A 14,033-nucleotide genomic window follows, 5' to 3' on the forward strand; every position below is an offset into this window, starting at 1 on the left:
GTGAGCGCTTTAGGGTCAATGACCCTTGTATTTGTGTATGGCTTTATGGTGTTCCTGCCTTGTCATATAAAACAACATTACTACTTGACATTTTGGAAAATGTTCAATTTAAGCAGTTTGATACAAACACGTTTATTTTTTGATGAGTGAAGAGACACTTATCATAGTATTCTATACATTTTATTTACAGGAGCAAACTATGTGTTCATCCAAATCAAATGAAGACAATAAACGTATATATTTTTTCTGCTCAACTGTCCTGTTTTCCTAAATGATATTTAATGGATATTGAAAAACTCGTTGCACATGGGACCTATGTAGACGAATGGTTAAGGTCATTGGGTTTGAATCACTTGCCCCTCACCGATGTGGGTTCGAGCCTCGTAGGATGAAATCATGCACGGAGGGCGACTTGGGGGTTTTCCTCTACTATTAAAGCTGGAAAGTCACTATATGACCTATAATTGTGTCAGTACGACGTAAACCCTCATCCCCCCTCCCCTCCCCTCACACACACACCAAAAAAAACAAAAAACAATAAAAATAAATAAATAAAAAATAGATCACAGCATTATCAGTAACAAATGAATCAGTCTTGCATATATTAAAGGCCAGTAAAACTATATGTTCTAAATTTCTATTAGTAAAAAATGCACAGTTCATTTGATATCTTCGTCTAAACGTTTTGTTTTGCCTTCAGATCAGAGACAATGAAAAGAGCTTTGTCAGCAATTTTTCATGACGAACAAGACAACACTACAACCATCAATTGATTCTACTACAAAAATGTAAAAAAGGAATAACACTTCATAACTTATCGTCAGAGTTTGAAATGCAAACGTGCAAGGAAAGATAAAATACAAACAGAAGAATTTAGAAATGAACAAATTGTTTATTCATTTCATCTCATTTTGTGCTATCATGACTTTAACACGAAAACACTCATTCCATTCTATTCCGATCTTTATGGCATGCTCCCCATATCTTACATGTTAGTTAATATAGCATGCGACTATCTTTTGTTTTCTGTGCACGAAACAAAGAATGCACACAAACGAGGTAAATTTAATTTAGATAAGTTATATCTTTTAACTATGTTTTTAAACCTTATTAAGCACGTATATTTTCTATGTAACTAGCTTTAACATTCCACTCTATGGTTATGTTCGAGTGATAAGCTTTACTTTTGGTAGCTACATAAGCTCCAAATGATATTTATTCTTGCTTCTTCAAAATTTGTATTACTATACATCGGACATTTACATTTGATAGCAAAGATTTTATGTTTTGTACTTTGTTATTTATTTATATTTTCACACTAGACTGTTTAGTTTCATTATTTTAGTCTTTATTTCTTTGTTATTGTAAAATTTGTCAGTATGGCTTGGTGAAGTAGAGAAAATGAAATATGATGCAATCCAAGCCAGGGAGTTTTATGAATCAAATAAAGAAAATTGCGATCTCATTGTTCGCTGTTATCCAACACATTTATTTTGCCCCAGCATTTTCCTTTATAATATATTCTTTGCTAATTTGAAATAATCATAACGACACCTGCTTCACCTTCGCATTAAATTCGCCTCTTCGGGCTTAATTACCATTCAATCAAACTTCTCTAGCTGACACATCATACAAACTCCTGTGCAGATTTTTTATACCATTAAGTAAATTATTTATTTTTTATTATACGCCCGTCTCTGAAAGAGCGGGGTGTATCATGTGAACACCCGTGGCGAGCGGAGCATGTCCGCTCTCTAAGTCAGTTTTCATCCGAGCTTCACCAAACTTGCTGACAATATTTGTGGGCATAATACCTCGGCCAAGTTTGATATGCACCCAAATCCCCCCAGGCCCTTGAATTACTCGAAAAACTGCGAATTTATCCTTGTCCGCTCTCGAAGTCGAACAGTTTTCATCTGATCTTCACCAAACTTGCTGACAATGTGTGTGGGCATAATATCTCAGCCAAGTTCGATAACCACCTAAATCACTCTAGGATAACGGCTCTTGAATTACTCGAAAAACTGTGAATTTAGCTTTGTCCGCTCTCTAAGTCGAACAGTTTTCGTCCGATCTTCTCCACATTTGATGACAATGTTTGTGGGCATAACATCTCGGAAAGGTTCGATAACCACCCGAATCGCCCCAGGCACTCTTGGATAATGGCCCATGAATTAGGCCAAGTTCGATGACGGGCGTATTTTGTGACAGTAAGGCATTCTTGTTTTTGTTGGGTTTAACGTCGCACCGACACAATTATAGGTCATATGACGATATTCCAGCTTAGATGGTGGAGGATTACCCCCAGGTGCCCCTCCGTGCATTATTTCATCATGGGCGGGCACCTTGGTAGAACCCCCGACCTTCCGTAAGCCAACTGGATGGCTTTCTCACATGAAGAATTCAACGCCCCGAGTGAGGATCGGTATGGGGCAATTTATTTGATGTCAGAGTCCTACACCTTTCGCATTTTCTAAAGGCAATCTTTTTAACATTTTAGAACGTATTTACAACATGTAATACATTGTTATCACTATAATGCATAATAATTATTGTGAGTTTATAGTTTTAGAGTTAGTTATATGCTAATAGATCATGAAACTGTAAAAGGAAACATACCTAATAAAAAAAATCCACTCTTTGGAAACATTAGTAAGACCAAACGCACCAGGATAAAAGTTGAAACATTAGACTAAGTAATATGTTATTTGTGTCTCTTTCATTTAAAAACAAGAGTGAAACTTTTTTTCTACCTGCAAATTGACAGCCTGGGGAAACCTGTTTTCCGACCGCAGCGCCACCTATATTACACCCGAAATATGAGGGTCTTTAATAAAGAACGATAACCTCTGAAAGCAATAATCCATAGCTAAAAATAAGAAACGGAATTCTCACGGAAAAGACAGATCGGAATCGTGTATTTCCGAGGGTTACCGAACATTTCCGGGCCATAGACAAATACCAGTGTGTACCTCCCTAGCGTTTCCAGCAAGTTGTAACAACTTTAGAATATGTCAGTTTAAACTTAAATTTGCGTCATAACTATCAAGATGTTATATTAATGCAGACCTAGTGATCTACGAAAACTGCCGGATTTTCGGCAGCATTGCCTCGTTTTCGTTTCAAACAAGCGCAAATATGATCACATGTTAATTAGGCTAATTATAGAAAATCGATAATCGGTAGTGACATGGAAACTCCTTCAGATTTCCCCAGGCGTTGATAATATCAGAAACTCGATGAATGCCAATTAACACTAATTAGCGCAAATTAAAGGGGATCTTTATGCATAAATAGTAGGTATGACTTCTTCTGACAAAGCACAAATATTATCAACGGCTTCCCAGGCTAGCTCCAGCAAATATCTTATCTTAAACAGAGCTGTTCTCCCTCTACCAGGCTATATGTTTTCTGTCAATTTCGCAGTGGAAACCTTGAAGAAGTCTTTGCCCACAAAAATCCCATATTCCAACAAACCTTAAAACAGTTAGGCAGCTTATGTTTCGGAACAATGTCTGATATTTTTTCCTGTAAGTATTCACAAGTTAAACTTTAAATGATGAAGTAGTATATGGCGTAATTCCTTCCAGGATTATGCATACATTATTTTCCAGCCGTTCTAATTTCGAATGTCTCTATATCGTATGTACTAAAATCCACAATAAGGAAACAGGCTATAGACACTGGTTATGGAGAGAAACTTGCCATGGGCTGATTTTTGTTATATATTCTTGTCCTTTGGCCTCATTGAGTATCTGTGTACTACAGCTCCGCTTAAGTCGGTGCTAGAGGGTGTGAGGGGTGTTTCATATTTCATAACCTCTAATGAACAGACTCAATCATACCAAGTCTGCTTTTATTTTGTTTAAGAAATAATATACTAGTATCTCATCGGTGATTTGTCGCTAAATAAATCACTGTTTGGAGTTCAAATGCGAAGGAATTATATCACGAGGGCGTAGCCCGAGTGATATAATACTACGCATCTGAACGACAAACAGTGATTTATTCAAGAGCAAATCACTAAATGAGATATATTATTTCGATTCTAACACGTTACCAAGGACTTTAAAGAACATCCTTGTTGGCATTCATTTAATACTTGCTCATTTTCAATCGGTTTCTTTTCCAGCGCGCCGCTACGCCGTTTCACGCTATGACGTAATAATTGTGACGTCAGAACAGTGAATTGTTGTTTAATAATTCTCTGTTTCCAGCCTTCTTTGTTTAATAGGAAAATGAATCGGATCGTGTTAGAATAGTTTGTTTTCTATGCTTCGAAAGGATTTTATTATCTTTTCTACTCGATGCATAGTTATTGTTTCTTCCGCTGAATCTTTTGATAAAAGTCTACTAGCTCCATCTGACGATGAAAAAGCCAGTATAAAAATGCTACACCTGACTGACATTGTGGGTTACAAGATTATGAAAAGAACTGTCGATAGAATCGTTATTGTTCTCCTCGTTGCAGTACATCATCAGATTTCTGTAGATGAGCTGTGGATAGCATATGATCCTAGCCATAATCCTGAGATTTGCTCTATTTTAAATTATCTAGGAGAATCGAAGGCAAAAGCAATTTAGCCTTCCATGTCTTCACAGATTGTGACCAGATATCTTTTTTCTGCGGGTAAAGCAAAACTCAGCTTAGGATATTTCGATTAGTTTGTGTAATGTCGCAGCATCATTCTCAGTTCTTGCTACTTCGTCTAAAAGAGTAGGTCTGTAGCGTGCATTTTTCCATCGTCAGCTACATTTCTCGAACAAACTAAAACAGTTGATTACTAAGCCTGGCACTTATTGGATCAGGCATTCAATCCCTCTCCTAAGATTCCAAATCAGACAGAACCAAAAAGACAAAATGCTGAAATACACTGTGCTGCCTTATGTAAATGAGACGGAAACTGCTACAGAATTGATCATGTTTTATTTTATATAAACCATGCTGTCGACCATCTCTTGCTGAACGTGTATCTGGCATGTACCATTTTTCAGATATCAGCTTACTTCGTTGAGTTACATATATCACAGAATAGGTTTTGGGTATTTTCGAACTTAAAGTTTAGCCACGAAAGTAAGATAAAACATTTCAGTCTTACTCTTCTTTGACAAACATTTAGTATTACATGATTAACAATTATCTGATCAATGTATTATGCAGATATCATGGCAGTCGGTACATAATTACGAACATTGTTTTAATTTATCCTACTAGCCCGTTGCTATACCCTATTATTGCATATCTGTTTACTAGACAAGACTATTGCCAAGATTTTGGATCTGCAAATGTCAACAATTTGCATATATGGGTAGCAATATGGTCTAGTGATAACACGCTTTACTCGATCCAGACGTTCGATGTTCGAATCCGGGTCCATGTACCGGAAGTTGTTTCTGAGACGCTCTTAAGTGTTTCCCACCTAAATGAGAGGCCAGTACTTATTCTTCCCGAGAAAGAGAGGGTTTCGCGTGTATCAGTCACAGACACTTAGGGTCAGGAAACACCGCCACCCTACCCACTCTCCCCAGCCCTTACCTAGTTAAGCGAATATATTTTAGCATTTTAACATGTACTGAGCATGTGTGACGATCATAAAACGCATTTTGTAACAGTTTCAGTGTGTTTTAAAAATGCATTTTTTACCATCATTGCTCTTGAAATAAAAAAGATGTGCATCTGTAAAAAAATGACACTAGAAAACAATAGTCCATTTAGCCTACCTATGAATCCCTGATATCAATCGATTTTTCTGTAACCATTCTGTCAATTGACACCGGTCCTGACAACTGACGTTCGGGTTCCGACGAGAAATCAATAACTATCATAAATCTTACTTGTGTGGAACACTTCCCTGTGGACTGATCCCTGCTTTGTACTGCGCATATCGTAGGCGGTTACCAAAATGGATTTTTATCAAAGGAAGTGATAATCCGATACAATATATAGTCGTAGGCCTTCCCGGTTTATGATACGCACTGTACACAGCACGAGTTCAAACGCAAGCAAGTGTTCCTAGTGTCAGTTTCACAGTTACACGTACTGATGGTAAATAAATGCATTGTTAAAACACACTGAAGTTGTTGAAAATGCGTTTTATGATCGTCCCCTATGCTCAATACATGTTAAAAGGATAACATATTCGCTAAGCTTAGGCAGGGACGGAGAAGTGTGTGTTATCTTTTCCTAAAATACCGTACTAGGTTAAGTTAGCAGCACAGGCCTATATCTAATGACGTTTCCTTTCTCTGTTAAGCTACAGTCACACATACGGATATGTCCGTGTGTTGAGGTACGGTGCGGATGGGATTGGTCTGTGGAGGCGGAGACACGGATAAGTACGGAGCAGTACGTCTTTGTATGGGAAAAACATGTGAGAAGCGGGGAACAAAATAGAAATACAGGACGCGAATAAGTACGGATAGGTACGGCATACTACGTTGAACTACTGCGCCTGGCAACTTGCCTAGCGCGTGGACGGGTCTGCGGTGAACTACGTTGAACTACGCTCAAGTACGGGCAGCCTCGGATAACTACGTTCAGCTACGGCAAGTTACGTTTCAGTACGGATAACTACGTTTCAGTACATTTAACTACGGATGAATAAGTTTCAACAAAGTTGGACTAAAGTCACGCTCAAATGGCTACGGATCGCTCAAACTTTTGTCCATGTTTAAAAATTGGAGAAACTTGCAAGTTTGGGATAAGTCTTAAATACGTTTAGTCCACGTATTGGTACGGATTGATACGGATTACTACTTTGAGGTACGGCTCAGGTACGGATCGATACGGATTACTACGTTTCTATCCGTGACTAGACGTAGCTATCCGCACCGTATGTGTGACTGGGATTTTAAGGGGGCTTTCTTTTGCTCAATCCATCTGGTCAAATCGCTCTGTGTCTGTGCAAGTAAAGGATTAATTTTGCACCCTGAATGACTGCATTTGTATATCAAGCACATTCAAACGTGTTTATCATGAAGAGGGCGCTGTATAAATCTGGTTTGAAATAGTAATATACAGAGGATTTTACATGCACCCTCGACATTAAACATGTAATAGATAACAAACATTATTATACCTCACATAAATATCCAATGCAAATTTCCCATTAGTTTAACTTGAATAATATATCATATTCCCCAGTAATTTTATATCTCATGCGCAAAATCGTTATTTTCAGTTTCTGCGCATGTGATATGATACATAATTTCATATCACCTGCGCAAAAGCGCTATTTTGTTTTACTGCGCATGTGATATTATTTTTTCATATCTCCCGTTGAGTGATTGATACTTTTGTACTGAGTAAAAGACTGAGACGTTAACTTTTCAGAAGATGTGCTTTTATAATTTAGGATTAAATTTCTTTCATTTGTGAACCCGGCCGATTTTTCTTTTATTAATGATTTGTTCTACGTGCCAAAAATTTCGAAAACAACTTTTTATCAAATATTGAATCGAAACTATTTCCATGAGATTGGAAATGATCTAACTAAGAAAATAAGTGCTCACACATATATGTTTCGTTTAGAAATAATATAGTTATCGCCGTTTTTCGAATGCTACTTCTAGCGATTCCAGCAGTGTGTCACAACGTTGAAATAATTATGCGCATAAACATAGGGTTCAGCGATGTGCAAACGTCTCGACTAAATCTATCAAAAACGTCTTATTACACAGAAGAGTTGCCACTCGAGTGCTAACAAGTAAGCACTCCTTAATTCAGTCTCCATTGTTTGGTAATTCATTTTTAACGTTAGATAAATCATTTAAATCATTATGTTGATTGTACAGTAAATGTTTGACCATTAATGTCATTTCGGTATAATAATAAAATAAATATTGCATTCCTGAGAGGGTAATATGAAAAATGTTCACCCCTCGAAATATGAATATAGACCTCGGCTAGCGCCTCGGTCGGTATTCATATATGTCGTGTGAACATTTTTCATATCACCCTCTCAGGAATGCAATATTTATATATTATCACTTTGAAAAATTGTATGTCTGTCCGTTCTTTTTTTTTTTTTTTTTTTTTTGTTTTGTTTTTTTCCTATTTTGACATTAACGATAAAACAAAATTTACATAAGAAAGGCTCTTCAGTTTCAGGTGGCAAGTGGTCGTATTAACAACGCTTTAAGTAGCAATTTAACTTTACAATATATCCATAAACCCAGCTTAATATCTCCAGTAACAAATGCGTGACAAAAACCTATTCAATATGTCCATTTACTATATCATCCAACTTGTGCAAATCATAAATGAATGAGAATCAAGGAAGTAGTTAACTTTAATCAATGAATGCCTAATTTTGAATATAGTTATAGAAGTAAGTTACGGAGGGGTAAGCTCAAAAGAATGTAAGTGTTTCATGATTTGATACCTCCTTCAGAAAGTGAAAATAACACTTATCTATAAGATTATTTTAATTTCTTTATAAATGGTTGATACTTCTACTTATCAATTCCGTAACTGCCCTTCCATTACATTTGTCTTAATGGCATCCATATACTTATCATTGACACATTCTCTTTACAGTTTGTTCCGACTAACACTGTTACTTGTTTTACTCGACTTGTAACATAACTGGAATGATCGTGACGGAGATAAATCTAACTTTTCTAATGTAAAAAAGGTGTAGTTGCATTGCTTAAAATTGATGTTGCTTTTTATGACAATAAAAGAACATGTGAATATTTTTGTTTCTCTTCAGTACTCACTTGTGACTTATTTTCGTTTTTGTTGTGTTAAGCGACCTGTGGAGTTTCCACTTTTTCTATTTTACATTATAGTTTTAAATTTGGTTAGTTATAGGGTCTTATTTAATTCGGAATGTCAACAATTGGGTCCGAAGTCGATTGTCGGGCCAGTTGAAAATTGGGTCTTTTGGCATCCAGCTATGTTTTACCACTTCCTCCATGTTCTAGGGGGTACCCCTATGAAACTAGCCTAATGTCGTAGGAACCGATAAGTGGGTCTCTTTGATTATAACCGGTTGGTGGGTCAAACATATATATGCCAAATAAGCCGAAACCTAATCCGAATCTTACTTGGGGAATATAAAAGGGATCTTTTCAAGGAAATTAGTGGTCAATATAAATTGGTTAACAATTTGAATACAGTTTGTCTTGTGGGGGTGATAGTGTGTGCTGGCACTTTTCACTTTTGATTTGCTTGAAAACAGTTCTTGCTTTAACATAGTGAAAGAAAATATTGCTCCTGCTCAGCTATATTTTGTTTTAAAAAATCTACTATGAAAGCTATATTTTTGCTTTTAAATTGCTTATAGATTTAAAATTTTATAATTGTAATAGTATAGTATAATTACATAACACTGCTTGAGGGGGGACTCTATAGGGTTATTGTGACTCACTGAATTAATGTATTAATAATTACAATATATGAACAATAACCTATACAGTATACATAGGCATAAGAGCAGGGAGGTGGGGGACACTATCTTCGAAGACAATTGTTTATGCTCACTGGAATTCAAAATCATCTATGGTACAATTGCTTACAAGGTCTTGAACTCTAATAAAAGTTCCCACTTAAAATAATTTTTTCTAAGTTTAATTCATTGTTATTATAGTACCATAAACTTATAGTAAATGAAAACCATACTTATAAATTTAATATAAGGCATTCACACATACCCTACTCCTGCAGATGTGTTACAACACCATCTAAATTAAGATGAACATTTTATTGAAAATTCCTCTTAAACAGATAGACAAAACAGTAAATGAAAATAATGGTATTTTTTTTACTCTCTATATTAAAGAAAACCCATTAACAGAATGTAACATTTTTCTGGTTAAAACTGTGCTTGAAGTTAAGTAATCGTGGCTCGTTAAAATGGATTCTGTATATCAATATACATTCTGTAAGTAGAAAATATAGCTTTGTGTGTTCACTAAAGAAAATATTAATTGATTTCACAAGAGATTATAATAATTATGTTTATAGAAATACATAATTGTATTGCTTAACATACTGTGTTGTATTTTGAACGGAAGTTTTGCTGTGATATGCAATATTATGTACGCCGTGAAACAGTTTGTTTGCAGTTACATACTGGGGTATGGTATTTATAATCACAAATTTCTAAAAGGTCTTATTTACCAAAACTATCAAGAAAACTGAAACTGTAACAAGACTGGCAATAAACGGCAGGATGGAAAACACACTGGATAACCGGCTATCCTGACGCCCGCTGGAAATGTAACCCAGCTGGAAATGTAACTCAGCTGTAAATCGGTAGGTAATTTTCATTTATTTCTGTTAAAACGAAGCAAAGTCTTGCAAATCAACTTGACAGTTTTGTCAAGGAATGACCATGGCTTACATTTACAATTTCTGGGCCAAGTACGATCGTTATGTTTTGAGTTATTTGCTAACAATTTCTTCAGTTTGAAAAATCGAGCTAAATCCAAAGTTTTGCGCAAATTGTTTTGTTTATGAATATCCTGTGAAAACTTTTATCATCTGGTTCAACAGATGTCTCCTTTCGGACCACCTGTGTGAAGTTTCCGGGTTCTACGTTATTCCTGAAAAAGTATATTAGCCGTTAAATAGGCATGGTCGAGAAAAAAAGACTGTCGAAAACGGCCGCTGTATTTGAAATCGGCAGTCGTTGAAGTCAGCTGTCGGCTATCGAGAATGCAGCTGTATAAAAGTAAAAAACTGTCTTGTAGACATGTTATATGCCCCGTAGTGTCTCTTCTTTATGTACATTTTGTATCTGTTTAGTCTGTCTGTGTTTTTGCGATTTCTTTTGTCTTTCATTTGTGTAGAATGTGTATACTTGCAGTCAGTAAACAGTTTGTATATGCTTATGTATGGTCCTTATTGCCATGTCGAGTAATTTCTAGTTGATTTCATTATCATTGTCCTTTTGGTTGAAGGTCTAAAAGTTGCTTTGTTCCTTTCGTCCGTCCGCCCGTCCGCCCGCAGTGTCTTGTCCGGGCTCTGATTCTACATGCATGGACTGATTTTTAAGTATTGATTTACGATGATATAAGTATTAGTGAGGCCCATTCATAAATGACCACCTCCAATGTCAGTATAACAAAAACATCTTTAACACAGAGCTATAAATAAGTATTTTGTGTCAGACTGGCAATTCCTACATGCATAGACAAAATTTCAAATATATTGTGTCGTATAGTAGAACTTTTATTTTCATGCGGTTTTATTTGATAGCTGACTGTGTAAGATCGTACACAAGCAAAGCAGAGTTCCGATCTACCTTGTTATTTGTTGATTAAAGCTACATGTGGATGCCATGTTAAGAAATAACTGATTAACAGTCATGTGAGATTTTGCAAAGTTCTGCTTATTTAGATTTGAAACAATCATTTTCAATCGTTTGCCTCTATACATCAACAACTTGCAGTTTTAGACCATCAGTAAACAAGGTATTTATGAATAAAACAAAATGGCAGATTTACATTAGGAGCAATTAAATAATTATGTATGAGCAAATAAGATTATACACCTATCAAGCACCGCACTAAAGACACTTTTCAAAACAAGAACGGGCATTTGGGATTCATTAAAGATACTGAATTCTTCAAACGAAATTCAAAGGACTGACGACCAGAAGCAATCATTTGCACTTGCAAAACCCGAGGTGAAATTACTATCTGTAGTAGCCATCAAAAGCTGGCAAAATAGCAATATGTACTATATTGCTTCGGTGCAACTGCAAGCAATATATGGTTGGCTTTCGCATGGCGGAAAAATGGCAAGAACGCGTGAACAAGGTTAAAATTCAGCCCGGGTGTGAAGTAATATAGTCCTAAAGTCTCTTGAAATGAAAGTACCATTTTTAAAAATAATTACGTTTCCGTCAAATCACTACCAGTAGTACTTTTTACGTACAAAAATATTCAAAATCATCATAGCCTATAAATGTTAACAGCGACAGCACTAGCGGCCGTTTACGACAGTCCTTTTTTTTTCGACCATGCCTATTTAACGGCTAATATACTTTTTCAGGAATAACGTAGAACCCGGAAAATTCACACTGGTGTTCCGAAAGGACACATTTGTTAAACCAGATGATAAAAGTTTACACAGGTTGTTCATAAACAAAACAATTTGCGCAAAACTTTAGATTTTTGCTCGATTTTTCAAACTGAAGAAATTGTTAGCAAATAACTCAAAACATAACGATCGTACTTGGCCCAGAAATTGTAAATGTTAGCCATGGTCATTCCGTGACAAAACTGTCAAGTTGATTTGAAAGACTTTGCTTCATTTTAATAGAAATAAATGAAAAACATTACCTACCGATTTCCAGCTGGGTTACATTTCCAGCGGGCGTCAGGATAGCCGGTTATCCAGTGTGGAAAACGCTGTCTGTTTTAGATTACAGCTGTACGGTTTTGTGTAGAGAGAGTAAAACTTTTAAAATTAGTAACATTTTCATACTACAAGGAATAGCTATTTTAAACAAATCACCGGAAACACGTTAACTTGGAGTGCTTTAAGAACTTGAGTGGATGAAATCTTCTGAAAGATGTAGCTACCATATTGGAATAATACTATATTAAACTGAAAAGTGTTACATTACGCTATTTTAGATATCGATATCTTAACATTATTCAGCAACGAACATGATGATCTTAGATCAGCTGTACCTATGGCATTGTAATACCAACATATCTCACAAATTATATGAAATAAAAACAGTGTGTTATTATGGATTATCATACCTCACTTCTGTCTACAATGATAAAATCCCATTACCCTAAAAAGAGATATTTTGACAATCAAAAACATTTTCAGCCTTTTTGACACGTGACCAAGCGAATGTGGCTGTCATGTTATGTGACCGTGTTGATATTTTGAATGTCATATAAGGGCAATTAATTGTTTCTAATCAATTATTAGCCAAATGATTGCTTCCCTTGTACACAAATAGTGGACGTCACTATTCAGTGTGTACACAGTACCGCGCTAAAGATGAAACCTGAATTAAATGAATTAAAACCATCAAAAATAATTTACGTACTATTTCTTCGGTATAATAAAATATATATCATATGGCAGCTTTCGCCCTAGGTGACATTCTGCCCTCGGTTTGACAAGATCAGTGTCACACACGTTGCCATATGATATTTATATAATATCTATCAACATAATATCCGTTGTTTACATATTGCTCCTTCTTTCAAGAGCTAATGAAAAGTATTTGTTATGATCTGGGTAAACTATGTTGCTACTGTCTCTGTCACTGCTATTTCTTATTTGTTTTGCACGGTGTTCCGTTAGGGCTATCGCCGCATATTTTGAACTCGAAACAATGAAAGAACGATATCTTCATATGTATTCATCCACTGTTTTAAATCCTCAGTGCATGTGTAATAGGAACGTGATACTACAATGGTGACACGTCAAAAACAACGATAATGAAAACACGAAACTACGATGTTGAAAGTCGAAACAATGAAACTACCATGGCGATTATTCAAAATCATTAAGTACTTTCAACATCATAGCTTCGACTTTTCACCATCGTAGTTTCGAGTTTTTGCTATCTTACTGTCGACGTTTTTCCACCGTAGTATCACATTCCTGTTACACATGCGCAAAGGATTCAAAACAATGGAGATACTTCCGGGTAAGTTACACTTATAGAGAAATTATGATATTGCTGTCTATGAATCATTGGGTTACCTATTTTATTTTTTAACAACTCGGCAGTTTCATTCTGAGTGTAATGGTAAACTGACCTGTGTGCATGGTTGTAAGGACGGCGATACTACGCGATACTACGATGTTGAAAACTTGAAACTACGATGGTGAAAAGTTGAAAGTACGATTGTGAAAAGTCAAAAGTACGACAATTTAGAATGTCATTTAAACTTTTCTATTTCACACACACAATACATGTCTATTAAAAGCTATACCTGGAACAGCACATTTACATCGCTCACCCCCACTGGGTGGTATTAGTTAACAATAGAAGATTAGTTGGCTGAAGTTTGTAGTACATGTACTAGGACAAATTCGAAAGCTTCGA

The 14,033-nt window shown here is 35.9% G+C and overlaps 1 protein-coding gene across 1 annotated transcript in view; it reads left to right on the forward strand.

Annotated features, from left to right (window-relative positions):
- LOC128552011 (putative uncharacterized protein DDB_G0289963) overlaps nucleotides 1-1,442 on the forward strand; it is a gene marked incomplete at its 5' end in the record, with an annotated part of 51,634 nt that extends 50,192 nt beyond the window's left edge. Inside the window, one exon of the mRNA XM_053532997.1 lies at nucleotides 701-1,442. Within this exon, the coding sequence (XP_053388972.1) occupies nucleotides 701-773 (73 nt within the window). The remainder of the gene's footprint in view (nucleotides 1-700) is intronic.
- Nucleotides 1,443-14,033: the final 12,591 nt, after the last annotated feature.

This window comes from Mercenaria mercenaria, unplaced genomic scaffold (genome assembly GCF_021730395.1).
Source record: "Mercenaria mercenaria strain notata unplaced genomic scaffold, MADL_Memer_1 contig_1939, whole genome shotgun sequence".
In the NCBI taxonomy this organism is placed as follows: Eukaryota; Metazoa; Mollusca; class Bivalvia; order Venerida; family Veneridae; genus Mercenaria; species Mercenaria mercenaria.